Source organism: Falco biarmicus, chromosome 17 (assembly GCF_023638135.1).
Source record: "Falco biarmicus isolate bFalBia1 chromosome 17, bFalBia1.pri, whole genome shotgun sequence".
In the NCBI taxonomy this organism is placed as follows: domain Eukaryota; kingdom Metazoa; phylum Chordata; class Aves; order Falconiformes; family Falconidae; genus Falco; species Falco biarmicus.
In genome coordinates this window covers 974996-1002349 of record NC_079304.1, presented here as the reverse complement: position 1 = coordinate 1002349, position 27354 = coordinate 974996, and the positions used below count along the sequence as shown (strand labels likewise).

The following is a 27354-nucleotide window of genomic DNA, read 5'->3' as shown; positions in this document are numbered from 1 at the left end:
AGTGCTTGTGTATCCAACCAGCAACTAAAACAGTGTCCTGACTGTGCCAGGCTCCTTGCTCGCTGCTCTGTGAAGGCGCAAGACAGAACAGGTAAGGCCAGCCTCGAGTTGTGGCTGACCACAGTCATCTGTTGCCACGTGCGCTGCTGGCAGGACCCAGCAGCTGCCTCTGCATGCTGCAGCACGCCTAGGCAGGTGCAGAAGGCTGTGCATTTGATTATGTTGTAACTTCTTTTTTTGACCAAGGTGCTGTTTCACTCCTAACTTTACACTGATCCTGCTTGCTACCTGCTGCTGTGCAAGCCTAAAAATTAAGTCTGTGATCTTTGAGCATGTAGCAAGCTGAAAGCATGGAAAGGGATGAGAAATACTAGCTTGCACTAAGTTCCCCCTTCACCCTCAAAATGCTAACTCAGAGGAAAGCAGGCTAGTAGTGCTGCACTTAGCTGTGATTTATTGTAGCTCGGTGTATTCCCTCCTGTCTTTTCTGTCTGCCTCTTGGTTCCTACAGTTTGAGAGGCTTCAGTGGGCAACACACCTCTCGGGTTTCCTTATAGAGGGATGATTCATCTCCAAATCATTAGCTCAGTCCCCAAGGTTTTATGCTGAGTGGTACTGTGCTTTTTCTTGCTGTAAGAATCAGCAATTCAGTTGCTGTCCAAGCTTAGCAGGAAAGGGATAAGGATTTTCGCAAGCTGCAGACTTCCTAACAAGCTAGGAAATTAAGATCTAGTCACTGTAATAAAATTAAATCAGGAGCCAAACTTGATCATAGGGAGGAAGAAGTGGGCTTGTCCTATCTGTTGTAGCCTGCCCTTACAAACACCCCTGCTCTGGAAGAACACGTTCTACTGAAACTTTCAGAAAAGAGCAAAAGTAGTTGTTCACAGCTGCTTTGTTTAGTTGAAATACATTTTTGAAACACAAAGGTAGTTGCAGCTTCCTGGTGAGCTGGATGAAAGCAAGGAAGGGGGAAGGGTAAGGTGCATAGGCAGCCTCTGTCATCATTTGCCATCTGCTCCATCATCTCGCAGAAACAGCAGACTTTTAAAAAAACTTCAGAAATATTTTATTTGTTTTGGCAAAAAATTAAGAGTTGACAAACTTTATCTAAGTTCAAGTACAGTTTATAAACACAAGGAGCTGTTGCCAGCACCACTACTCCCATCAACCACACCTACAGGACTGGATCTCAGTGCTTCACTAAAAGACTAGAAGACCTCCAGCACCCAGTCCTTGGAAAGGTCAAACTAAAAGCCTTAAATACACCTCCAAAAAACAAATACCATGGAACAGGGGAGCACTGCCTCAGCAGCAGGGCAGAGTCACAGAGCCACGAGTCAAGGGCAGCCACATGAGAAGCAAGCTTTTACCTGTCATTCCGTCAGGGAAGGCAGAACAGCAACAGTAAGGGGAGGCTTAAGATCAATTCTGTACACAATGTTTAAAGAGGAGTCATGAGCAAGAGCATTTAGTACAAAAATCGACTTTTCCTCTGTGCCAGGGTAAGTCGCTGAGAACAAGCTGGTATGAGTGTTTCATGCTGTGAAACCAGCCCAGCTAAGAGGAGGCCCAACTAGTGCTGTGGGGATAAAAAAGCTGGTACATCATACAGGCGTACACACTTGCTTTGTTGGCCCAGGCAGCCATGGGAGGAAAGGCTGGAATGCCCCATCTGACCCAGAGTTCAGAATGCTCAGTATGAAGTGAGAGGCGTCTCTCAAAAGCTCTCTCCAGAACTGGAAGAGAAGAATCCAGCACTGCAGAGGAATGCCCAATGCAGCGAGTGTGCCTGGAATGGAATCAGGCTTCTTCTATCTCCCATTTTCCATCACAAAGCAGTAACTAAATTTAAAAACATAATCCCTTCTTTCCCCATAGACTCCCCTCAGAACTTCCCCTGTGGCAACACTGCAACAGTAATCTGACTAGCTCTAGGAGAATGCCCAAAACTAAGAGCTGCCTGCCTCCCCTTAACTCTAAGGCACCCTTAAAAGAGAAAGAACCAAAGAGGGTAGGGATATGCAGCCTTCAGCTGTGATATGAGGAAGCCAGTGATTTTTAGAAACACATAAATAGAGACCATAACTACACAGACTCATTCAAATCCATTCAAGTGATCTACCAGTGCTCAGCTGCTCTGGGCACAGCACCATCTGGAATACTCCACAGTTCCTTGGGGTTGATCTTCTCCAGCTCAGGTCTGTCCACTTGTTTCCAAGCTACTGCTTAAGTAAACAGGCAGCTGAAGTTCCTTCGCAAGAACCTGTAAACTCTTCCATGTGTAACATTCATCACCTTTTATGAACAGGACCAATAAATTACAATGTCCAGAAAGCACCTCCAGAACCAGGTATAGTCCCTGTTCTAGAATTCCCAGTCATCCACATCCAGCTGCTCGAAGTTTGATACCAGCCCAAAAATGCCACTGAGATCCTGGGGCTGTGTTCCTTCCAAATTGGTGATTGGGGTGACAGGGCGCAGAAGTTCAGGGAGTGCTTCAGAAGCACGGCGCTTGATCTGCACAGAAAAGAGAGAACTCGGCTGCTGAAATGCTTGCCCACACTTGCACATCACAATCAAGCAGCAACAGCGTGTGGTTACAGACAGAAACAACACAGTACTGTCCTCCCACCCGCAGATATGCAGGGCTTTCACGCTGCACCCTGTAACAAAGTGCTTGCATGCAGTCTTTTCAGCAGGACGAGTGCTATGGTCTTGACGAGATCCCCTTGGCAAAGCACCACCCAGGCCCTCGGCTCAGAGCAAGGCAGACAAATGATTTTAGGAGCAGCAGAGCTGCTGCCTCTTCCCACAGCAGAGCTGGAGTCCCCCAGCCAGCCACACAGCGGTAAGCAATGCGCAGGTCACCTCACTTTGGTCTCACTAAGAACCAGGTTAGGACTGCCTTGCCTCAATACTCAATAGCCTGTGGGTGAAAACCTGTTCTGGCACACGGGACAGGCAGATTTACACCCTCTGTTTAGGTAAGAGATGCTTTGAGAACAGCCCATCCACCTCCCAGGAGAATGTGAGGATCACCACGCTGCACTACAATTAGCCAGCAAACTAACTTAATCCTTTCCAATGACAGAAAATGCAGCAACTCTACATTCCCACCTTCAGGTTCAGTGACACAGCAAGACGGCAACTACAGAAAAGCCACTGGTTTTTATCTAGAGAATAAATGATTTCCTTACCTGTTTGAAAAAGGGATGATTAAGCAGAGTGCCTGCGCTTGGCCTGTAGAAGGGAGTTAGAATAAAGTAAGCACACAAGAAAACAGTAGCATTTAAAGGCAGGTAGGGGAAGAAAGAAAAGACCGGGGTCTTTTCTGCCCGTCTCATTTCTCAGCTATAGGATCTCTCCCTTTTGTAATCAGTAGCACTGTTTATTATGTTCACATGATGTTTTACCCAAGTAGTTCAACCTTCTGTGCAAGTTACCTACTTGCACACCCCAACATTTGGTCAAAGGAAAGTTTCTGAGCAGTGTAGCATGCTAGAGAAGTTTGTCATGACTAAAGACAATCTTAGGCTCACTACAGAGGAAAATACAGTTCTTCATCACTTCCCATTGTTATCCTCAGCTAGCTGAACAGCAGACATCCACAGCGATGGAAACTGGGTAAACAGTCTCACAGTGATGAGAAATTAAAGCTGTTCAGTTTTATTTTCCTGACGTGTAGCACCACTCTACTCCACAAAGAAGGCTGCAAGATAATTCTTCAGGCTGTCTTACAGAAAGTGGCCAAAGCATTAACACTGCTCTTGGTTTACATGGACTGCTTTTCTCAGTGTACAGAGCATATCCTCACTCCACTACACTTCTGGGAAGAAAACTTAAACCTCTGCTGGCTCTCACGGCTGAAGCAGCCCTAGAATAACACAGGTCCGTGACAAGCAGCTTTCACCTGGCTTTACCTGAAATCAGGGTTCCGCTGGAGGCACTGCTCTACAAAGTTATGGAAGTAGGTGGAGAAGGTCCGAAGATAAGGGTGCAGGGTTGGCTCTCCGTTGGCTGCTCTGACATTGCTAATAGCCATGCTCTCGCCCATCCCATAGTTAGCACTTGAACGGGATGTCTTCATAGTCAGCTCATCAGCAGGAATTGTGGTGGTGTCTAGCAAGCAGGGAACAGTTCCATTCAGCTTTTCCAAGAGCATCTGGGAGAGAAAGGGCATAAGCAACATCACACACAGTAGATATTTAAGATTTCCCATGCAGGCATGGCACCCTTCTGTCTTCACATCTGTGTAATTATTAGGAAATTAAGGTTTGTGTATGAAAATTAAGGGTTATATGAAAAACGTAGCATTGTTCACCTATAAAGGAAAAGTATAAAATCAAAGAGCTCTGAGGATGGGACATGGCTGCAGCAGACATGCGAGGAATCCACTGACACAGCAACTCCCTGCAACATACCAAGGAGGGTGGAGCACAGTGCAGACTCCGTGGCCATGCTCTGTGATGATAAATGGGAAGAAATGGTCCTCAAAGAACTGATAAGCAGCCCATCTGGTCCCCTGAGCCAACAGTTTTTCAAGACCTTGCCAAAATACTACCTTTTGGTGAACTTTGCTCATTTTAATGTCATTTTAATACCAAAACACACCTCCATCCCAAAGGCTACCCGCCTCCGAGGTGCAACCACTCCTCTTTGAGTCTGTGTCCTTGATTTTTTGCAAACTTTAAACGTGAAGCCAGAGAAATTTACACCAATTATGATAAAAGGTATGTATGACTACAGTCACTCAAACTCCACCTTGAAGGTAGAAAGGATATAAAATAGCCAAGGAAATGGGGAATTTTTGGAGGAGAAGATTTTACCGTAAGTCAGGGGAAACTCCATCCCAGACTGCCTCTGACTCCTGGGACCGGCCAACAGGCTGAGCCTTGCTTCTCCCCCTACTTGGGACGCCTTGGGTGAGATTTAGACTAAGCACTTTTCTCGGGAATCTTAAAAATCTCTCTAGAGAGTTACTCCCTAACATTTATAGCCAGGCTGTATTATTTATAACCTTTTCAAGTGTTTTGTACTTAATAACATCATACTTGCACATGCTTTCTTGCAGAAAGTCACTATCACCGGCAATCCAAAGAACCTGTATATCTGCTGCACAAATTAAAACCGCACTAAGTAGCCAGTTGTCACGGTTTCTCACTGAACGGGACCACACCCTAGAGTGCGGCCACGCTAGTTCATGAGCATGACTGGACTGAAGGTGCAGACCGCTATTAGTGTATCCAGAATCATGGTAGTTTAATTTACATATTAGACACAACTGGACCGGTAGTGGCATACTAGATATCACTCAGAATTTAAACCTAGCCACACCTAACCTCCCATTCCGGTGAGAAAAGTTAGAAAGCAAGGGGGTTTACTTTCTGCCAAATTACTCCATCTCTTCTAACGTAACAACATCCCAGTGCAACAAAGCATTTCCATGTGCCAGGATGAAGGATGAGGAAGGAACAATTTTTAAACCTTACCTGAGTAGAAGGCATATCTTTAAATGGTACGTGTCCATTTGCCAGCTCACAGGCTGTTATCCCTACACTGTAAATGTCAGATTTTGCATCATAACCCTGGAGATTCTAGATGAAAAGGAAAAGAAAAATTAGCCTCACTTATATGGGATGGCATGAGCGATACCCATGATTCGATACGCAGAACAGCAAACCCAAATTATTAGAGCAGAAACAGTACAACCCACGTATAGGCTGGTTTATTGTGGTGGTGGGTTTTTTGTTGTTAAAACACACAGTTAAGGACAACATTTAGTTAAATTAAATCAGCCAGCTAGTTGGGATGGCATCTACCTTAGGGCAACTGGCACCTAATGTAACACTTCGCTAACAGGAGAATCTGTAGAGGTACCTACAAGAAAACTGTTTAGTCAACTAGATCAAATTCTACCCACTTGCCCTGTGCCCGCCCAGATATGTTTCCTCTGGCCTCTCCCTATTCCTTGCATTTGTGCACCTTCCTCTGAAGGGAAGGGAAAGGCAATGTGGTAACACGGGCTTCTCAGTAATTCCCCTTTTTGACAGGAACACAGGTTTTCCCTTGCTAGGGGTCACTGCGTTTAAGGTAAAAAGGATAGAGCTCATCGCAAGAAAAACCCTGTGGCTTTTGTCATGTCCCCTGCCATGTCCACCCAAACATGCCATAAGAACTCAGAAAGTTATACAGAGATACCATGTGTCACTAAAAACTAGCATTTTTTTAAACACACCTGCTGCAAGACTTCAGGACTGAGCCAAGGCAGGACTTTGATGCTGTATTTGGGAAAGTCGTGAACAACTTTGAGTCGCTGCCCATGATTGATCATACTTAGATTACTTCGCAGGCCAGAGAGGTATACCTTCCCGTCTACAGAGATCAGGATATGGCTGGCTTTAACACTCCTGGGGAAAAAAAAAACCACAACAAAAACAAGTAAAAATAGTCAGGTTCTCTGGCCTCAAGGGCGTTATGTTCCTTACAGCTTTCCCAGGAAACAGTGCAGAAGGGCAGTGCAAAGGGCTTAAGGCAGGCATAGGTAAGCTGAACTTATTTTACAGTACATACAACAGAAGTAATAACCCGTAATAACCTAAAAGTTTCAGCACCTGAAATGTACTCTCGCAACAGAAGGATGTATCAAAGAGGAAAAATATGCTAGTGGGTGGAGACAGTGATTTAGATTAAGAGAAGTTGTAGTTATTAAAGAGAAATTGATCCTTAGTGAGCACCTACAGAAAGGACAAAAGCCTACTCTGGACAGCTCAACATGCAGGCCAAACTTATTCAGCCTCCTACCAGGAGCCTGAGACTCCTAACAACCATCCTGAATGCTGTGCAAAACCTCTTCTACAAACACGAAGAGGACTGTATTCATCCACTTTGCAGGTTCCCAAAAACTGTTTCTGTGACAAGGAGAAATGCAGGACTAGGGGTTATGGACCCAGAACCTTCAATAACAACAGGGCAACCCCATGCCCCTCCACTGTCAGTCTCAATTTGGAGACTATCAATAGTATCTGAACAGAGCCTTCAACATGAGCTGCAGTTGTGACTCACAATACACAGTGGTCTTCAGGATAAGTGTTCCACAGTGACACTTTCATGCACTTCATTACAATCAATTATGTAATTCCCCACAAGTATCAAACTGACTTGCTCTAACAGAAAATACAGAACTTGAAACTGCATTCCGCATCTCTTGAACTATCCACTCTAATGATGAAGCAGTATTTCTGAGAACTTCCAAGAGAAGGAAAATGGATCGCCTTTTTTATATTTTTTTAGTACCTATGTACATAGCCCATATGGTGGATGTAGTCAAGTGCTTTCAATACACCTTGGAGGATATATGCAATAGCCAGTTCACTCATCCCATCCATGAAATGGGTACAGATTAAATCTTTTGCAGAACCTAAAAAGAAACAAAACACCTCTCAATTGGTCAGAAGAAAAACCCAAAACCCCCCAAAAAACTACACCTCTTAAATTTCATTTCACCAAATATGGTCAGACAAAGGTATTCCCTCTGCACCTACCATAGGCCATGAAAGATGTCACTACCCATAGCTCATTGTCAGCTATGAAAGTTGCTTTGTATGGCACGATGTTAGGGTGGTTGAAGAGCTTGGAAACATGAAGTTCCCCCTAAAATGAAAAAAGATATTTTGATTCAATTTAGTAAATGCAGGAATATGAATACAGTATTGATAAGCACGTCCTCTCCTAAACTTGCATTATGGTATTAATGGATTCCTCTTACCTGCAAGAATGTGACCATTTCATTTGTGCAGGCCTCCAAGTCCACTCTTCTGATGGTGACGTACTCTCCTGTGGGTTTATACCTGGCCAGGTTCACAACCATCAAATCTTCAAAGCCTCTGCCTGAAAGAAAAGGCATTAAAGCTTCAGCAACACTTTCTGGAATCACACACTTCTGGAGAACTCCTGCAGTCCTTGACTCTTAAATAATCTTTACAGGCGTCTGCTGAACCTATTTTTTGCCTTGTGAAAGAGTATTTGTTCTTTCAGACACTACCTTCTTTGGCATGTATCCCACTGAGCAAAATCCTTCCCCCCAGTAACATTATCCTGTCTTCCAAGTTCAGGACTGAAGCAGAAATAAAATGATTAGGCCACAGCCCCACCAAGGACAGGGACAGGTTTCAGACTGCTTCTGCTGATTTTATACTTCACACCCAGTATCGTTAACCCATCACAAGCTTCTTTCAATGAAAGCCTTTGGAACTAGCATCTCATTTTGTATTAAAGTAATTTTAAAATCAAAGAGGACAGGCATCTAACATCAAAAATAAGCAAGCAATCAAGAAAAGGCCAATAAATTTGCAGGTTTTTTTCTTTGCAAAGAAGAATTCTGACAATCACATAGTAGTATTACCTATGATAGTGAGCAACTCGTAACAGCTGCTGTCTGGTAGGAAGTTGCTCATGGTGTCCCTTTTAGGGGAAGAAGCTATCGACTCGGAGCTCGCCTCATTTGTCTGCAGGGGGGAAAAAAAAAAAAGAAGTTAGGTCAAAAGAAATAAAGATCACGTGCTGGAAAAATCATCTGCTCCTTGTATTATTATACACCTCAAAATAATAAGACAGTACTGAATACAGAAAAGAGATTTTAATTGCTGTTAGAATTATTTTGAATAGCTATTTATCAATTGAAATCCAGGAGATGCCTCATTTCAGAAGATCCAGACATCTGTGTTTCAAAACAGGTAACCGTAACAGACAGGTTCTTAATTACTGTAAGCTAGAATTTCTTTAGGAATATTGGATAAAGCCAATTACTACTCCCCAGGACAGCTGAAGCACTGCTGTATAGTGACTACCTTTCTCCCGTTAATTACGAACTTCTATGCCACTATCCTGTTGGCCTAAGCAAGGCCAAAGGAAAGTTTGTTTATAGCACTTCTCTGCACTGCAGCAGTCTGCATTCCCCTCCGATGCTGGGGGCTTCTGGTTCTCAGCTGCTCTGTGGTAAGACCAGCACAGCTGAAGCTGCTTAACTGAATGGTAGAAGTGATGAACCAACTTAGCCCAAGATATGAAGACCAGACACACATGAAGAGAAGCTCCAAATGAAAGCAAAAAACTTAACTGCAAAGCATTAATGCTTACAGGAGGGGAAAAAAGAAAAGAAAAGACAAGACCCCACACCACATGGGGAAGCAGCACTCCCGAGCCTCACAGCTTCTCTTCACTACGTCTAACATGAAGTTATCTGCTTTATTTACACACACATAAATCTTTCCAACAGGATTTTGCTTAAGACAAACTTCAATGTTCTCGCAAGTTCCACTACACTAATTCCCTCACGTTTCCAAAGTCACAAGAACATCCTAACAGAGGTCCAAATTTATTTGGTGGCTAAGATCAGATTTAGTTATCTCTAATTTCCAGCACATTAACTCCTCCTGACATTTGGAATTCCAGATCATTTTTTCCACCTCATTCTTTATCAACTGCAAGTGCCCTTTATCAGACCTTTCTCAGGGTACATGAAGCAGAAAAGGCTTGTGCATGTTCCTTAGAGTGAAAGCAAATACTCTTTTTCCCATCACTGAAAGATGGAAACAACAGAGTGACAGCTGAACAACAAGGAACTTGCTGTTCTACACTCAGTCCAGGGCGCACATAGTGTAATAAGCACAGACGGAAACTTGCCATAAATGACCTTTGGGTCCCTGAGTATACTTCAGGAGTAAACTAAGTCACGCTTCCCAAATTCTACCTTTTCACCTGACTTTGAAGAGCACATATTTTACCCCTCTTTGCCTACCTTTAAAATAGGTGTATTTTTCAGTTAAGGGAAAAGGCAAAACCTAAGATTTGTGAACAGTGCTATGGCATAATTTCAGCTCAAACAAGTCTAGCACAGCAACTCAGTTCTGTTTCACAACAGCTAACCCCCAAGATCTCAGCAATCCCAAATCCTTTATTCTAGTCTTAACACTACACAGTGCTTTTCCTTGGTTAAGAACAAACAGTGACTTCCCATTTACAATTTCAAACTTCTGTTAAAGATGCCTGTCAATTCTGATCTTAATTGTATCATTTGTTACTTCTTCCAGCAATTTCACAGTCCTGTCAACAGCAAGACTGCCAGGAGAGACACACAGGCAGATGGAAACCTCTGAAGCAGAAAGGCACCACCAAGGAAATGAAAGCAGGAGGCTCTGATAAGCAGTGTTATGGAGCAATGACAGCTGGTGAAACACTGAGCAATATGTAAGTGGTTTGCTTTATTAAAGTCCACTCCAGATATAGCATAAGCCAACAAAACAGATGCAAAATAAATAAATGAATTTAATCTTATTAATGGTGTATGTTGTTTCAACAGTAATGGAAAAATACTGCAAATTCCCTTTTTAAGTCTTCCAGTGCATCAGAGGTCTTCACTCACCTCTCTTCATGTTAGCAGTGACCAATAACCGAGTTAATGCAAAAAAAGCTCTACCAGAAACTTATTGTAGTACAAGAGTTTAAAAAAAAAGAGAAAAGTTAAACTGAAATGTCATTTATGAATTACTGCAAAAAAGCTCCTCAGTAGTTTCACACGGGACAGCTTTTGGTGTATGGTCAAAAGCAAAAGCAGCTGCAAAATGAAGTCACATATGACTAGCTTTATAGCATGACATTCATTAAGAGCTAGCTTTCTGGCTTGTTGATCTGATTTTAATTTGAGATAGGTTGTAGGAAATTAATCTTTGAAAAGCAACTACTGTTATAAATGCCATGAGACAATAAGTTATGTGATGCTAGCAAGGATCTGCGTTTGCCAAATGACATTGATCTGAGTTAGGAAGGAATACCGGGTTTTGTTCTGCTGCCTGCCTCTCCACCTCCTCATTCACTCACTTTCAACATAAGCAACAAAAAATTTCCTCCCACCCCTCTCCCAAAATCATTGTACCTTTTTCTATAGCCCTGCAGGAAAAAGCAAGCTTTTATTTAGATGCAAAAATCAAAATGAGAGTCAGAAATACTGCTGCAAAAATGCCCAAACCCTAAGTGAATATTTCAACAAAGACAAAACAGATGCTAATCTCAATTTGCTTCCAGTCCAGTATACATGTAACACTCAGCAATTTTTAAAAAGGTGTGAATTTACTTGCCTTTCCACAAAACATTCCATATACATCTCATATTTTCAGCTTTGTTTGTGCCAGTAAATTACAACGGCACAAAAATCAGTTATAAGCAGCTTGAACTGACACAGTTATAATCAAATCACACTTAATTCATGTTTGTAATTAGCTTAAACTAAAGCAACACCTGCACACAGAAATGTTTCAATATGGTATGGGTAGGTGGAAAATCATTTAGACAAATATATTCTATCCTAAGTTGTGTTATTCTATGAGTGTTGTTCATTATGAACCAGATGGCGTGCTATCAGGGCCTGCAGAACAAAAAGCATCAAGGTAAAGTTTTCAACTGCCAGATTCTGGCTATATGTTTTTGAACAGACATTCCATGTTTCTAGTGATTTTAGTTTTTAAGAGGCAAAGCTCTCCAAGCACGCACAGAATTGGCTCTGAAGATGACCAGACAACAGAAGGTAAAGTCACCTCAACTGAAAACTGCATAATGTTTGGGTTTGATGCTGGAGCCTCTGTTGTGGCTGCTCTACAAGGAAGAGAAAGGAAATTGGAATCAATGTGTTCAGAAGGGAACACTGGTTTTGAATGGCCAACATAAAATTATTTGGGCCTAGTCCCATAAACTAACCTCTTCCTTTTATTCTAAAAGGCTGCTATAAGAGATTAGCGTCTTTGAAGAATCAGATCTAAGTCATCTCAAAAGAAAGACCCTTGGGGGGCTGGGGACAACACAAATACAAATCCAAGAGATTAAGTTTAAAGTTTTGAACTTGTCACATATAGTTTGAAAACCACACACCAAAATCTCCACTCCAGGGTGAAACCTGTTTCCACACTTGTAGAGCTAAATATAGAGATGAGATATATAACTAAGATAAAAAGAAAAATCAAACTTCCACAAGGAATAATCTCCATGCAATGAACCACAGCACCACAGCCTGCAAAAGTCACTTACTTTTCTCCGAGAGTCACCCGGAGGCTGCTCTGGAGTAAAGAAATTAATTGTTCACCATGTTGTGTTCAACAGATACCCATTAAAAATATAGCTGGAAAACTGAGTAAATAACCCTGCATAATACTTTTTTATACCAAATATATACAGTATATTTTTTACACAAAGACATTTAATTTACACATAAGGATGCAGCACTAAAAATAATCAAATTGCAGTACAAGTATGGGCATTAAAGAGATTCAAATAGTGCAACTGTTCATATATTTGACATAAATGGAAAGTGACACATTTTTTAAATTATACCTCTAAACACATTCAAAAATGACGTATCTGCTCTGCTTAAATACTGAAGAAACTATCAAAAGTTCATTTACAGTAATGAAAATTGTTTTACTTCACCTGGAAGCTCAAGATCTAGACCTCTTTTCAATGCTCAGAATGCTTTCCACAACACTGATCAGGAATTCTGCATCCTAATGGGCAATTTTGTTTGTTATGCACAAAGCAGAACAGAAACCAGTCAGCATTCCCGCAGGCACACTGGGGAGCCATCATCAGAGTTTCAAAATCCATTTTTACTCAAAAAATTATAATTAACCTTCCCAAATCTCAAATTATCTTTTCATAGCAAAAAAGTGGTTATGCTAAGGAGTAGAGAATTCAGGGTCTGAAAACAGTACCGCCCTCAACTGATTTCCAAATAACTCGCTACATCTTGGATGCTTCCATATTAGCTTTTATGGTAAGCCAACATGGATAACACACTATGGTGCTACAACCAGATTCATTCATCTCTTTTACTGTTAAGATATATATTTACAACCAAATTAACAGACCTTGTGGTTAAAATAAAACATTTCTAACAATGTCATCTAATGATAGGAAAACTTACCTCCAAACAGTTCGAACTCTCTTAAGCCCTCAACAATGAACTTTTCAGACACCCACCGCTGAAACAAACAAAAAAAAATCCCCCAGGTAATTAGTTATTCCATGTAAAGAGAAGTGTCTTTTCCCCATCCCCCACAAAATAATGTAAGATTCATAACACTTCAAGGATGCTACTGTGGTCTGAAACTGATTAACTGCCAACACCAGAGTTGCATCCTTACTTTGGACAAGGATATTCTCTTCTTGTGCCACTGTGATGGCATGCATTCAGCAACCACACAGGTGCTACTACTTTTCCTGACCGGCATGCACTGGCCATAAAGTTAACATCATTTTAGATCATTCAAACAAGAACTTTTATACATGCACATACAGTAAAAACAGTAAGTGTGCTACAACTCTCTTACAGGCAAATAAAAGTTGCTTGTTTGGGTGTAACAGGTATAAAAAAAGCTTCAACTATTTACAACGAGGTGATGTCTTAACTTAAATACTTTGTCTATTTATCTATTGACCGAATGCAAAATTATAACATAAATACTTGAAAGCTGTTTGCTTCCACAATTCATGCTTAAATTCACATTAATTTAATGTGAATTAAATTAAATTCACAGCAAGCATTAGGTTGTGCAGAGAAGTGTTTCTATCACTATTCAACTCTGTGATTCAAAGAAAAAATTTATTTTTTGAGTGTGCACAAATAGCGCACTCTAGGATACGTGACTTTAAGTTTGCAGAATGCTGATCATGAAGTTAGTGTTAAACAAACACTGCCACACTGGAATTGGGAAAATACGGGGGGAAATAGCTTATGTTGTTTAGTGCAAGGGAAGCCAGTCCTAGAAAGCACCAAGTCTTGAGGTGACGATGACCCAGAACTCCGGGTATAGAACACCACTGACCCAAGCGGTTTTCTCGCATGAAGCTTCCTCACTTACAAGTGCAGAATTAATCAAAGCGTTTAGAAACCCAAGCGAAGGTTAGGCCACAACCCCAAGCAGCAAGTGCCGGTGGGAGGACTGAGGTGAGGGCAGCGGGCCCGGCCCGGCGCTTTCCCGCCCTTTTCAGTCACGGCGGCGTGGGCGGGGGGCACGGGCCCTGCGGTGCTTTCCAGGAGGCCGGCCCCGCCGCCGCTCCTCTGCACAAGCGCAAGGCAGGCTCCACCGACACCCGGCGCCCGAGGGAGGCTGGAAGGCGTTCAACACTCACCCTAATCCGCTCGGGTTTACTTACAAGAAAAGACATGGAATCCGCGGGTGTGCTGCCGCGCGCAGCTTGCCAAAGGACGGGCAACCTGCGGGCACAAGAGCGGGTCACCCCCCTCACGCCTCACCCCGGGACCGAGTGCCGGGGCGGCGCTTACTCGCCCTCGCCCAGCCGGGGCCCGGCAGCCCCAGGCCCGGGGGGGGGGGGGGGGGGGCGGCCGCGGAGCGTGGCCCTGGTCCCGCAGGGAGAGACCCGCCCCCGCCCGGGCCCCTCACCCGCTCCCCAGGCTGTGGCTGCCGCTTACCGGCAGGAGACGCCGCGCGTGTGACGCCAGCACGCCGCCACGTGACGCGTGCGCGTGCGTGACGCTGCGGCTCCGGCGCCCGCGAGCGGCGGGAAGCCGCCGGCGCCATGTTGGCTCCCTCAGAAGGCCACCGAGGCTTCGTCCCTGCGGTCCGCCCGGCCGCTCGCACCCCTCACCCCCCTGGGCACGGGGAACGCGCCGTACCCGCCCTCGGCACCGCCTACACGGCCCCGGCTCTGACCGCGGGGGGCAAGTCCTCCGCCTCCACCTGCCCCGGCCCTCACCGGAGGGAAGACCCGCCCCCGGCCCGCCGCCGCCCTCACAGGCGCCCCGCCGTGCCCCCGCGCAGCGAGCGCCGCCTCCTGCGTGACTAAACCGGCACTGCGCCCTCCCCAGCACAGACGATTCACATTCTTCGAGATTTTAGATGAAAGGCACACGCAGTCCAGCCAACTAGGCAGGTGAAGTGTTTCAATTATATTTTACTCTCCATTAGATTTGTTCATTTGAATGTTCGTATTACAAAATTAGCTGCCGTGGCCCACAAATGTGTGGGACTTCAGGAAAGCTGTCTGCTTCCTCTAAAGAGCACAAACTAGTACTTCCTTTCAGAGACCTCTGTGAAACAATACCAGTTTAATCTTTAAAGCAAAATAGTGCTAAAATTTCACATTATCTACATTAGTTTTGGTTTTAAATAATCTTACCAACCATTATAAAATTAACGTATTTGCATGTACCAGGTTACAGACATTTGCATTTAAATCGGTGTGAAGTATCCCATGCTGGAACAAAAAGTTTTAAGGAATTTCTGTTTCAACAGCAGCTCGTTCTTATTGCCTCAGTTTGCAAGTTTGCACAAAGTATTGAACAAGAAAATGCAAAACTGTTTCCCCACAAAACTGAAAAGTCTGTTACAAGCAACAATCATGCCTTCTAGACGTGAAGCATTTATAAAATGCAGAGCTCTCTCAGCAAAGTGTGCACAGGGGCATCCACTTCATTCTCCCCATTTATAGTCAAGAAGCCTGAAATGATCATTTACCAGATGAAGAGGATACACATCCTCTGAAACTTTTTTACTTGCTTGGGGAAACTGGCAACTGTAGATCACCAAATCTAGCATCTCGCTGAAGTGAACTAGGCAGCAGCTGCTGAGAACGGGAGAAGCTTTTGAGGCAAACTTGTGCAGTTGGTATTGAAGGAAGGCTAACTGAAGCTGCTAACTCACCAGGTGCTCACTCCTGAACAAACTCCATGCTGACGTTACAGACTTCACATTGTATTAAGCTTGCAGCATTCAAAATCACAAGGAGGAAACTATTGATGTATTCCATTCCCTTGTATCTAACCCATCTGTATGTTTTACACATATGCCAGTCATGTCCACAGGTGACCTAATACTGTTTCAGTCCCTTGTTTGTAAAAAAAGAAAGTAAAAATCACTTCTATTCTACTGGGCTTAAATCCCTGAAGAATCCATACTGTGTATGGAAGGCTCTATGTTTTGTGCCTTTACAAGCTTGATGCAAATAAACACACAGTAAATGTTTATTGTGCAGTTTTCTTCCCCTTAGTTTTCCCCCCTTCCCTCCCAACAACTAAAACCAAACCTTAAAACCAAAGCGTGAATATGTTACCAGCACATGTGGACAGGTTTACAATCTTCCGTTTTTAAAGAACAAATGACAAAAAGCATTCAAGAATATTGCATTATTTTTTTTCCAAACAGACAAGTAGCAAAAATTTGTACCACCTGGAATAAAACTGCTGAGACAAAGCTCTCTACATACACCTGCATGTTGCTGTAATACTTAAATAAGTAACACCAATGCAAGGAACATTTCTCGTAATGGCTACTAGTGTTCAAAGAAGCGTAGGATTATGGAGTTAAGTAGGTCTTTGTACCCTGTGAACTGAAAGTCTGCAGGTGGCACTGAGATGCTTCTCACAATGGAGTCACATAGCTTTCACTTTGATTTGCTTCATCTTCATCTGCTTCTTCTCAAGTTTCTTCTGCTCACGCCGCAAAGCGGCTTCCTGCAGGCAAGGACATAGAGATCTGAGTGAACATCAGTGATCTCTTCAGAGCAAGCTGATCATTTCAGAAGAGCCAAACTTAAAGGACCTCCAGTACTTGGGTTCACATCTAACTACATGAGCTAGCTCCTCACTGGGAGCCTTTGCATGTTTCAGAAAGCAACAGCATATACCCTCAAAGTTGTTTTCCTTCCAGCAAATAAGAAATCAAGTTGGCCATTGCCAGTATATCTACAGGCAGCCCTGGAGGTATCACAGGACATATGTGCCAATAGCTTGTAACAATCTGAAAGTCCACCTCACCTCCAGCCGACGCTGTTTTTCAGGATCCTCTTCATTCATTATTCGCTCCTTCTCTGCCCGTTTTTTCTCTTCTCGACGGGACTGGGCAGCCTCCTGTCTTTGCACATGGGTCAGTTTGAGGAAGTTCTCTTCCACACGAGCCCTGTTCTTGTCAGCTTTTTGTTTACCCTTTTCACAGAGGAAAGCAAATGCAGTTAATACAGATTTCCCCAAGAGCAGGATGCAGTATCTCTGGCAGTCGTATTAGAAACATAAGGCTTCCAATCTTAAGATTAAGGATCCAGTGGTAGTTGTTGCAGTTTCATACAATATTCAGAAGACAGAAAAATATACTCTACTTACTTCTCTGTTCAGACGGAACTTCTTTGCTTTGTCAATAGAGTAGATAACCATGCTCATCAGAGGCAGCAAAGACTCCATGTCCTTTGGGGAAGTGTTGCCTGAACCAGGCACTGTGATAAAGTGTTTCTTGTTAATTCAGAGAGGTTGGCAGAATTTTTCTACTTGCTATAATGTATTTAGATGTATAAGATGTATAAGAAAAATCTTTCCTTATTGCTCACATTCATGAAATAAAGATGTTCTTATCCTCCTCTTTAGGAAGGTCTTTTCCAACTTAAATGATTCTATGACATCACTAAAAAAGGCATTTAGCTTTGGAGATTGCATTTAGATTCCTCACACAGCAACAGGCATTTTCCCCACACAATCCTTCTCAGTTTTATTGGTACAGAATACAAAAATAGGGGTTGAATTCAGGCTCTACCATTAGCTTCACTTGGAGCTATGGCCTTGAATTTTGAAGAGGACTATGGACTTTTCCTAGAATACATTCCCAACAGGCTGGTTTTATTTCAAACCAGGGTTAACCAAGTAACTGTGCAAGCTCCAGCTGCAAGGTGTGTAACTTAAAAAGAAGCCATCTTCCAATGGTGACTTAATACAACCACCAGCAGATATAAGAGTACAAAGTAAGATCAGTAATAGCAAGACTAAGTATGCTATTATCACGATGATGTGCCACGCAGCCCCCAGTGTTATTACTGCCTTCTATTGCCTGGTTAATCAATTAATGATCCTGTTACATGCACTGAAGTAATTAGTTATATATCATCTTCCACAGATGACAGAACTTGAGCATGTGTTGTGCAGAAATAATGCACAACACTACTGCCCCTCTATATGCATACACCAGTTCTCTTACCATTAAATGTAAACAGAAGTGTCTTTTTAGTTTCGGGCAGTTTTGTAAGCTGACCCTCCCTGGTATGAAAGAAAAAAAGTGACTGGAATGAGTAAAGAAAAATACAGGCATATAAAGCACCTAACAATGTTAGGGAAAACCTTTTCAAGAACCAAGAGACGCTTGCAAACTACTTGAATACAATAAACAAGATTAAAAGCCTGGCTGTGTAATAGTTCCACACTATTCAGAGTCCTGAAGTTTTACTCAAAAACACCCAGTGAAAAGGCATTAATGTAAAAATGTACAGCACCATCCAATCCAGTTCAGAGGTCATCTGAGCCCCTTAGGGGGCTGTATATTTTTTAGTGACATTCAGTTGTACATATGCCCCATTGTTCATACTACTATAAATCTTCTATAAATATCAGTTAGGAAAAAAAACCCACCAAACCATTTTCGGAAGAATTCAAAACTCTGCAGTATTCTAGTGTAAGAAAGTCAGACCTACATCTCACAGATCCTCTAAAGCCTAGCAATTTCAGTACAAGGTACACGTACTGCTCTCTTATAATTAAATCAAAGCATGTTCCTTTTTTTGGAGGACAGTTTCAAGTTTTGATATGAATCATTTATTTATACGCCTGTGAGCATAATACACCCTTGCAAAAACCTACATGATAGATAAGATAAATCACCCACCACTTAGCAATTCTGAGGCGTTCTCTAAGACTAGGAGGCTTTGAGAAACAGAAGAGATACTGCTGCTATGTATTTCTGAAGCACAGCTGAAAATCAACCTGAACAACGTACCCAAGCAATGGATTCAACAGCAGAATGCTGAGCTGTATCAGCTAGAGAAGGGCAAGCAGCCTTGGCGTTTTGTTTTTTCATTTTTTTTACACTCCAGACTTGACTTAAACCTAGTACTCAATGCATTCAAATAACATCTGAGTTAATGTATTGAGTTCTCCTCCTGCAGTGTTATTTCTTGGCCCTTAAACTCTAACATGCTGTATACCTCTAGTGGGATTACTCCGTTGTTTCCCATACAGGTGTGCACACTGTAGCTGCTACGTGTTACCTGAAATTTGTAGCTGCCCCAACTACAGCATAACCAGCAAAAATAATTATTAGGGCAACAGAGCACCTTGATCTTCTAAACTAATGCAGCATTTGGAAGCATAGGGAGTGTATTTATTCACCTGTTTCACCTTTGCTCCCAATTTCTTTGTGTGCATTCTAGCAGGCTTCACACTGCAAATGAGTTTGTCAGCCTCTATTTTGCTTAGTGTTACAATAGCTACAGGGAGGAGAGATCTAGCTTTATACGTACTCTTGCATAAGTTTTGGACCGGAGAACTGGTCCGAGAATTGGACAGATTCAATCTTGTCAGCATAGTGCGTGAGGAAATGTATCATCTAAAAGAGAAAATGGGGTTAGTTTTTCCCAACACCAATCCATCTGCAGCCTACCCACTCCATATGGGCTTGCCAAAGTGTCCATATATCACTCAGAAACTTGCTATGCTCAGCTTGCCACAATGACATTGAAATTTAAACTGTCAATTATTTTTTTCGCTTTTGCTATAGAATGGACCTCAATACATGGAATTAGTGTGAGCAATGCTGACGTTAGATATCTAACTCATTGCAGATTTTCCAGTTAATTTGGCAACATGTCAGCTTTGAGGACCTGCAGACACCATCACCACCCTCCTTTGAACTTGGCTGTTAAAAGATAACTTCCAGGCTTTGAAAGGCAGTTTTAAGTCTGCAGTTCATGTTGATATGTAACAGGAATAAAGACATGAGAATTACGTGCTTCTTCCAGCCCTTAAGCTTTCTTAGGATCTTGATTTCTCTAGATCTCACTAGGGCTGTTTGGCTCTCCTGTTCTGATGTTTACAGGAGATAAAGATTAGAACTTTTTTGCAGAAGCCAGTGCCAGGGTTACCAAGGAAGATTCGTACTCATTCATTCAAGATTACCTTAGCATCCATCATTCCCTCTGTGACCTCCCCCATCTCTGACAAGATAGCCAGTGAATCTGGAAGCCCATATTTTGCACCAGACTTAGGTTTATCACTGCAGAACTCACTCTGTTTCAAAGAGAACAAGGGGAAAGAAATAAACATAAACACAAGCTTGTAAATATCTTAGACTGAACCATTCCAGCACAGTGGGACTCCTAAAAGTACCTGAAAAGAAACACTACAAAAATTACACTTAGCTGAGTCACGCCAGTCTGGCTGGGGACATTCCAAATGTAAAAGGTAAATCATGTCGTATCACCAGTCTTTTAAATAGTCAGTACTTTAAGGTAAAAGATAAAACAATTCTAATACATCCACGCTGGAATGCTCAAAGTGGATTAAGGCTTTTCTCACATTGTTTGATAACAGAACAAAATCAACTAGCATCCCATCAACCTTCTATAGTGCTGTTGCTTGAGACAAGTTATGAGAGAAAAGATTCACAAACCACTGCTTGTTATCACTGGATTTTTTGCAAGCTGCAGAGCTCGACCATATGGACAGCTTTAATTTTAGATTGCATAAAAGATGACTTAGACACAAACTTTCCATATCACATATTGCTAATTATGTCCACTCTTCAATCCTTGAAAGTCATTTGTGCAAATTAAATGAGGTCAAGCGACACTCGTATCCTGACAACATACTTCAGCCTCCTCCCAAATGATTTCTACACCAGAAGGAAGATGTAAGCTGCTTTTGATTGCGTCTTTTCCCGCAGTTCTGACAGCAGCTGGCTAGTACTTCAGGTGTTTGATAGCATTAGACTTCCATCCATTAGATGAAAATGTCTTACACAGAAGATTTCAACAGGTCAGTCACAAGTTTTCAACTGTTCCCAAGAAAATAAGCCATCTACAGATCAGAGGTTCTTACATCCTATCATTTATCATGTTAGTATTCCCAACATGAACTTACATACCAGGTCCTGCATCTCTTTTTGAAGTCGCACCAGTGCTTTTCTCGTTCCAACAGCAAATACATAGGTGTCCATGTCTTCATCATTCATTGTTACTTTTATTTGCTGTGGGACAGAATGTTATTAGCCCTGATCAGATTTATACGACTCTGCATTCAGACTATGGGCCAAATGGAGACCTGTGTCACAGTATGACTTCAGTGTTTGTCTGACACTTTGATTCGTAGAACAAAGATTAAGTGAGGCCATACACAGGTAAGGTAAAGGTTGCCGATTTAAAACTTTTCAATGTGCCTTAAGGTAAGGTACTTTTAAACTGTATTGAGTACTCAGTTCAGTATTCTGGTATAATGCCTGAGTGTAACAACAGTGACTAGAACAGCAGAGTTGTAAGACTCATTCGCAGTGCAGATATCCATTGTTTATTAACAACTGCTGACATCTAGATTAAGTATTTTTAACAGATATGGGTAAACACAATTATAGATACATGGAAAGAGTATTCAGAGTGCACACAGCCATTGTTCTTCCAAATGTAACCTCTCTTGGCACTTACGCAGTTATGAGATTATCCTCATCTCTAAAAGCAAGGCAGAAAGTAACTTTACAGGGTGTAATATCCAGGCCAGCATACGCATTAAGCAGCTCTGTTCAGGCAGACTGAACAGACAGAAAAGCAATCATTAAGTATTTCAGATTGTAAAACCGCTTTTTATCAAGATGAGGTCTTGAAGCATGATAGACTGTTCACAAAACCACTCAAACAATAACCACCATAGATGAAATAATTTCCAGACATCAGCAGTTTGCATTCCACTGGCAGAAAAGAAACACAAACAATTCTTTCAGATTGTTTTGACAGTTACTGAACTGGAAGACTGGGAATAGTATAGAAAGACACCTAGCAGTTCACTTGTGTGTGCCAAGAACAATCAAAAGCAGCAGAGCAGAACCAAAGGAATTAAACAATTTATCAAAGTTAATCTAAATGGCTGAGTACATACCACTTGGTCAGAAGCTGGCCTCATCATCCGGGCAAGAACATTCAGCAGGTCTTGTCTCTTAAGAAACTAAAAAAACAAGTTTGTAAACAAGAAGAAGATAATTCGATATACCTAGAGTGCAGCATTTCATTGGCAGATAGCAGTGGGGCTCAAGGAAAAAATAGGACAGTTCGAAGCTAAATTATTCTATGAAAAACATCTTCTAAGGGCGCTTTAGAAGTCGCCTATACTGCTCAAAAGCAGGCATACTTTCTGCATTAGGTTAGTTTCTCAGGGCCTTGCTCCATTAAGTTTGGAGCTGAACCAACATGTGGGGCTACTCCATCCCTGGTGCTGGACTTCCTACTTGTCTTTGTCGTACTTCCTTGGAACTCCTGTTGGTCCATTCCTCCAACTAAAGTCCCTCTAAACGGCAGCTGGGCTCTTCAGCATACAGTTACCTCTGTTTATGCTATACTTCAGCTTTCTATACTTTTTCTGTAAGCTTTCACTCTTACCTACTTCGGTGGGCAGAATACAGCCCTGTATGGATCTTTAGTCCAACCAGTCTTCCCTTCACGTGTACATATTCAGAACCCTGTATCTGAATGTGAGCAGAAGAGTCGAGCTGGGATTCTTTGTTGCTCACACTGGCATGGAAAAGCCTCTAAAACCTGCAAACTGGTGACAGGTAAACAGTACTACAAACTGCCTCATCCTTACCTTTAACTGGATGAGCATTCCTTCACAGCACACCCTTCCAGAACACCACAAGTTATATATATGTTCATTTTCTTGATTTAGTTTCCCAGTGCTTGTAGCTTCTTTATTAGTGCCATCGTCCCCTGAAGAAAACAACAATGAAAGAGAACTGCAATCTAAAAATCACAAATTTAAACACTAAAGTTCATCAGTATAGAGCTCTGCTGTTGCTGGATTACTTCAATATCCCCGTGATGCTGCTGAGTAATTTATACTACAGCACCATAATTAATTTCAATACCAGACGACTGGCACGCTGTTTGTCTACACACAGAGCTCTCATTTGTGCTGTCACACATCTGCATCAGAAAGCATACTCTCCTCTATAGTCCACATGCTGGCCTAAAACCAGGTTTACTCAAACTAAAAATGGATCTAAGTCGTTATGGAACTCACCGACAAGAGCAAAGTTACTTTCTAGCAGCTCCCTGTGAGTATTGAACCATGCATGAGCCAGACGGTTGTTCTTGTTCTTCCCAATGATGTAATTCATGATGTAAGCAAGAAGTCCTGTTACCATCAGGATCTCCATGTAGTAACTCTCCCAACTGTTCTGAAGGTGAGCAGGGACCTACAGTAAGTGAATGGAGACTGTCTTTTACACACTGAACGAGCCGATTCCACATACACAAACAATTTGGAAAATGCAGAGTACTGGAGAAACTTCATCCCAAACACAGCAATAAGCTTCACAAAGGCAACAGGACAGAGCTAAGCCTACATAATGCATTTAGCTCTACTGGGACACAGTAATCTTACAGGAAACAACAGATAACAGCATTCCCAAAATACCTGGCCTATACAAACAAAATAGTTCTCTCTTCCAAGTGAGCCTGCACTAGCACGCGTCCCTCAGAGTAGTCAACAGCCCAGCATTTCAACTCACTGATTATTTGAGCTTGATGCCTTGCCCATCACATCATTATCTGATCATCACGTAACTCTTGTTGAAATCTAAACACCCAGTGTCCAGGAGCATTTTCAGGACACTACCAAGAGCCAGACTGCAGGGGGGAGCAAGGGAGCCTGCCAGACTTGCCATCTTCAGAGAACAATTAGCTGTTTTGCTATCACTGTATCACCCTTCAGTCATAAAAGTACCCAAACCTTACTTTTCACTACCAGGGCCAGCCACAATACTTAAAAAGAGATGTTACAGATAATAAAAACACAGACCTCAAGCACTGGATCATTCTGTAAAGGACTCTCTTGGGATGTAACAAGATGGTGATGCAGGGTGGACAGAGAGATTTGCTTCAAAAACCATCCAAGGCAATTTATAATCTGAAACTTTAGCCATAGACAAGCTAAAAATACACTGTTTACTGTAAGCATATGATCATCGCAACCTCTTCTTTACATGTTGAAAAAGCACCCAGACATTCTGAGATGTATCTGGTTTTTCTCTGGATTAAATGAAGGTCATCACTCTAGCTCCTCCACTTCTCCCCCACAGTCATATGGGTAAAAGCAGCTAAGTCATAAAACGCTTTCGTCAAAACTATGTTTGAAAAAGTTTGTTTTAACGAAGAATTTCATGATCTATATTCCAACTGCGGTTCTCAGTTTGAATACAGAATAGAGCATTGATCCAAGGACCCGAGTTCTAGAAGCTTAAAATAGAGATCAACAGACCAAAGGCACCTGCCCTGGCAGTTTTACTTCAGGAGTTGCTATGGAAAGTAGCATCAACCAATGCAGAAGGGCATGGAACTGGGAGCTAGCACACCTGGATCGTATTCTGCTGCTGTCCTGTTGTATTATTTCAAGTATTTCTTGTCTCCACACTTCTCCTGTTTCTGCACTGTCTCTTGTTAATTTAAATAATAAATTTTTTAGGACAGGTTCTGTCTTACACGTGTGTTTGTACACAATGAGATTATTGGCACACCACCTTAAAAAAAAAAAAAAGTGATGAAATACCAAACAGAAAGCAGATCAACATTTATACCTACATTAACTATTGTTATGGGGTCTTTATTTTTGCTATGAGATGCATCTGGTTTCTCTTCATAGCCTTCAAACTCCTCATCATCATACGGTTCACTCTCAGTATCACCCTCCTGAGGGACAAAATCACACACAGCATAAAAATCCAAAGCCAGGTAGGTCAAATCCAAAAAGATCAGCTGAGAAAGGTGCAGAGGTACTATTAGGAAACACACAGAGGAAGGAGATGAGGCATTACCTGTGCATCTGCGTCATCAAAGTCTTCCTGATTCTCATCCTGACCTTCAAGCTCTACAGTTGCTTCTTCTTCATCATCTTCTGTAGTGATGATCCTCTGAGGAGACTCTGTGACTGCATCTTCATTAACATCTTCAAATTCAGCAAAGTCATTATCATCATATTCCATAATGTCATCTCCATCCTCGAATTCATCATACTTTGCCAAAGAAAAACTCCATGGGATGAACAGGACAGCAATAAAAATATATAAATTCTTCATTTTCACTGGAAGAAAAAAATTGATCAAACATTGCAAAAAATCCTCATCAATTCTGTTACATCACACCTACAGTAATACCCAACTTTCACAAATGAAAACGCTGTCAAGACTAGAGAGAAATAAACCCCTGCCTGATCTTGCCATCTTCTGTATAAAAGAAGTGAATACTATTACAAGAAAAAATAACTTTGAAGGTGAGGTTCTAGACTCTCTGGCTTGAAGCAGAAGCAGCCGAGGCAGCAGCCAGTTCACATCTGGCCAGGCTGTTCAGATGAGCAAGTTCTGGAAGCAGAGAAGTTCCATTATAAAACTGACTCTCCAATAGCATCTCTCAGTCAGTCAGCGTTGTTGCCAGCTCATTTCAAAGGCCACACACTGTGCCTACAGTTGTTACTAATTAGCAATTAGACACAGTCAGATCAATGAATGTGTAACAGCAGCAGTAAATCTTAAAATGTATTCATGCACTTTTAACAAATGCTGTGATAGCCCCTGCTACTTTAAAAGTGCTTAACTTTGATTTTCTAGACTGTATGCTCAGAATCGGGTCCCACAGCATCCCAGCACTACTGCTGTTTAGAGAGAGAGACCTTTTCTTGTAAGCTCTACAAACAAAAGCGGGAAGAGGATGGATACTGTACTGGTGCCCAGAACAACAAACAGCAAACTGGGGCTCATGAGACCAAAGCTCTCTCCCCACACCTGATAGAAACCTGCAGAGAGTTTGACAGGTCACCTTTTTTTACCCTCAGCTTCCCGTGCCTTTTTTGCTTGATCTCCCAACAGTCTTGGTCTCCCACTTGGGCTGTAGGTGCCATCACCAAGGTCCAAACTACGAGCCCCGAAGGGGCAGTGATTACCCTCTGCATTTCACAGACAGCTAAGGAGCGTCAGCTGCATCAGGCATGGCAGTAAGAATCATTTTACTCCCTCCCGCGAGCAGATCTTAGTGGGAACTTGAATGTTGATGAGAATGTTCTCTTAGAAACTTGAAATAGAAACAATTTGTTTCTAAATTAGCCCAGCAGTCCTCCGAGTACCACATGCAGGGAACCCACTGCTACAAATGACAAGGACGGCTAAAATAAATGCCTTTGTCAAAGACTTCTCATTCTAGCAAAAACCTGAACGGAACATGTAACGAGAACGTTAACCCAGATGGAAAGAACAGCAAGGCAGAGCCCAGGAATTTAGCATGCTGTTTGGGTACATCACAATTCTGCAGGAACTTAAAACAGAAAACGAAAATGCTATTTACGTATGACAGAATTTGCATTCAGAGGTTACAGACACTGGGACAGCGGCAACACCTGCTCCACCAAACCCCAACAGTTTCAGGAGAAGAATTTCGAGACTCTTTGGGCACACCCACTTACAAAAGGCCCTACAGCCCCATAAAGTTTTACGCAAAATAAACTTGTGCGGCTGCCGGCAGAGGTGCAGAACCAGGGACGGACGAGACCCAGACCCGTTGCCCAGCTCGGCGCCTCTGCCCCGGGGCTCAACGCGTTCCGCGCACACGTGCTTCGGCGGCCCCCGCCCCCCCCGCGCAAGGGGACCCGGCTCGCCCACCCACCCCCGCACCGGAGAGCGGTGGCGGTGGCACCCACCGGTGCCCCTGCTGTGCACACGCCGCGCTCCCGGCTCCGGCCGGGGACACGAGCCAAGGTTAGCGAGCCTGAAACCAGCCGCCGGGCGCCCCGGGGCGCGGGCCCCCCGCCCTGCCCCAGGGGGTGCCGAGGGCCCCCCGTCCCCGCGGGGGGCAGCGCAGACCCCGCACGCCCGGGGCCACGGGGCCCAGCCACCCCTCTCGGGGGGCACGATGGGGCCGAGGCCATTAACGAGAAGCGGGACGGGAAGGGGGCGGGCACGCGCCCCGCGGTGTGCCCCATGGCGGCGCGGGACCCCATGGCGGCGGAGCGCGGAGCCCGGCCCGGGGCCGCCTTACCTGAGTCACGCGGCGCCGCCGCCGCCGAGGCCCGGCCCCGCGCCGCCGCCTGCGTGCCCTACGTAGCGCCGGGCATGCGCACTGCGGGGCGCCGCCGGCTGCCCGGCCTGCCTGCACGCGGCCGGCCCCACACGCGGGCGGCAAGCGGGAGGGGCCCCCGTTGGCGAGGCGGCCGATGGGCCGCGGCACCGCCTGCCAGGGTGGCCCGGGGTGTCCCGGGCCTCGCCCGCTCCCGCCACCCTCCACCCGCGG

General features: G+C 43.4%; 2 protein-coding genes across 6 annotated transcripts; both read right to left on the bottom strand.

Annotated features, from left to right (window-relative positions):
- Positions 1-1045: 1045 nt before the first annotated feature.
- Positions 1046-14427, bottom strand: STRADA (STE20 related adaptor alpha). 4 transcript variants are annotated; one of them, XM_056362777.1, is made up of 12 exons: positions 14179-14427; positions 12971-13028; positions 12079-12107; positions 8405-8507; positions 7769-7890; positions 7545-7653; positions 7297-7420; positions 6239-6410; positions 5493-5597; positions 3924-4165; positions 3201-3243; positions 1046-2520 (listed from the first exon to the last, which is right to left on the bottom strand). In XM_056362777.1, exons 1-12 carry the CDS (start codon positions 14212-14214, stop codon positions 2368-2370), a joined length of 1296 nt encoding a protein of 431 aa, XP_056218752.1. In that variant the 5' UTR covers positions 14215-14427; the 3' UTR covers positions 1046-2367. The 4 variants fall into 4 exon arrangements, with proteins under 4 accessions (XP_056218752.1, XP_056218754.1, XP_056218751.1 ...); XM_056362779.1 differs by having other exon boundaries at positions 14203-14426; XM_056362776.1 differs by lacking the exon at positions 12079-12107 and having other exon boundaries at positions 14179-14422.
- Positions 14428-15096: 669 nt separating this feature from the next.
- CCDC47 (coiled-coil domain containing 47) lies at positions 15097-27327 on the bottom strand. Of its 2 annotated transcripts, none has more exons than XM_056362774.1 (13): positions 27103-27327; positions 24894-25159; positions 24661-24768; positions 23102-23276; positions 22667-22788; positions 21965-22030; positions 20964-21065; positions 19997-20107; positions 19342-19427; positions 18027-18085; positions 17165-17274; positions 16823-16990; positions 15097-16519 (listed from the first exon to the last, which is right to left on the bottom strand). In XM_056362774.1, exons 2-13 carry the CDS (start codon positions 25152-25154, stop codon positions 16439-16441), a joined length of 1449 nt encoding a protein of 482 aa, XP_056218749.1. In that variant the 5' UTR covers positions 25155-25159; positions 27103-27327; the 3' UTR covers positions 15097-16438. The 2 variants fall into 2 exon arrangements, with proteins under 2 accessions (XP_056218749.1, XP_056218748.1); XM_056362773.1 differs by lacking the exon at positions 27103-27327 and adding an exon at positions 25891-26631.
- Between the last annotated feature and the right edge of the window lie 27 nt (positions 27328-27354).

Coding starts and splice junctions, on each gene's coding strand:
- STRADA (XM_056362777.1), bottom strand. CDS start 14,214: ATGTCTTTTCTTGTAAGTAAACCCGAGCGGATTAGG. Junction 12,108..12,970: donor AGAGTTCGAACTGTTTGGAG/GTAAGTTTTCCT, acceptor TCTTTACTCCAG/AGCAGCCTCCGGGTGACTCT. Junction 7,421..7,544: donor GACATCTTTCATGGCCTATG/GTAGGTGCAGAG, acceptor GTTTCTTTTTAG/GTTCTGCAAAAGATTTAATC.
- CCDC47 (XM_056362773.1), bottom strand. CDS start 26,023: ATGCAGAGGGTAATCACTGCCCCTTCGGGGCTCGTAGTTTGGACCTTG. Junction 19,428..19,996: donor AGGGAATGATGGATGCTAAG/GTAATCTTGAAT, acceptor TTTCTCTTTTAG/ATGATACATTTCCTCACGCA. Junction 18,086..19,341: donor GGTCCAAAACTTATGCAAGA/GTACGTATAAAG, acceptor CTTTCATACCAG/GGAGGGTCAGCTTACAAAAC.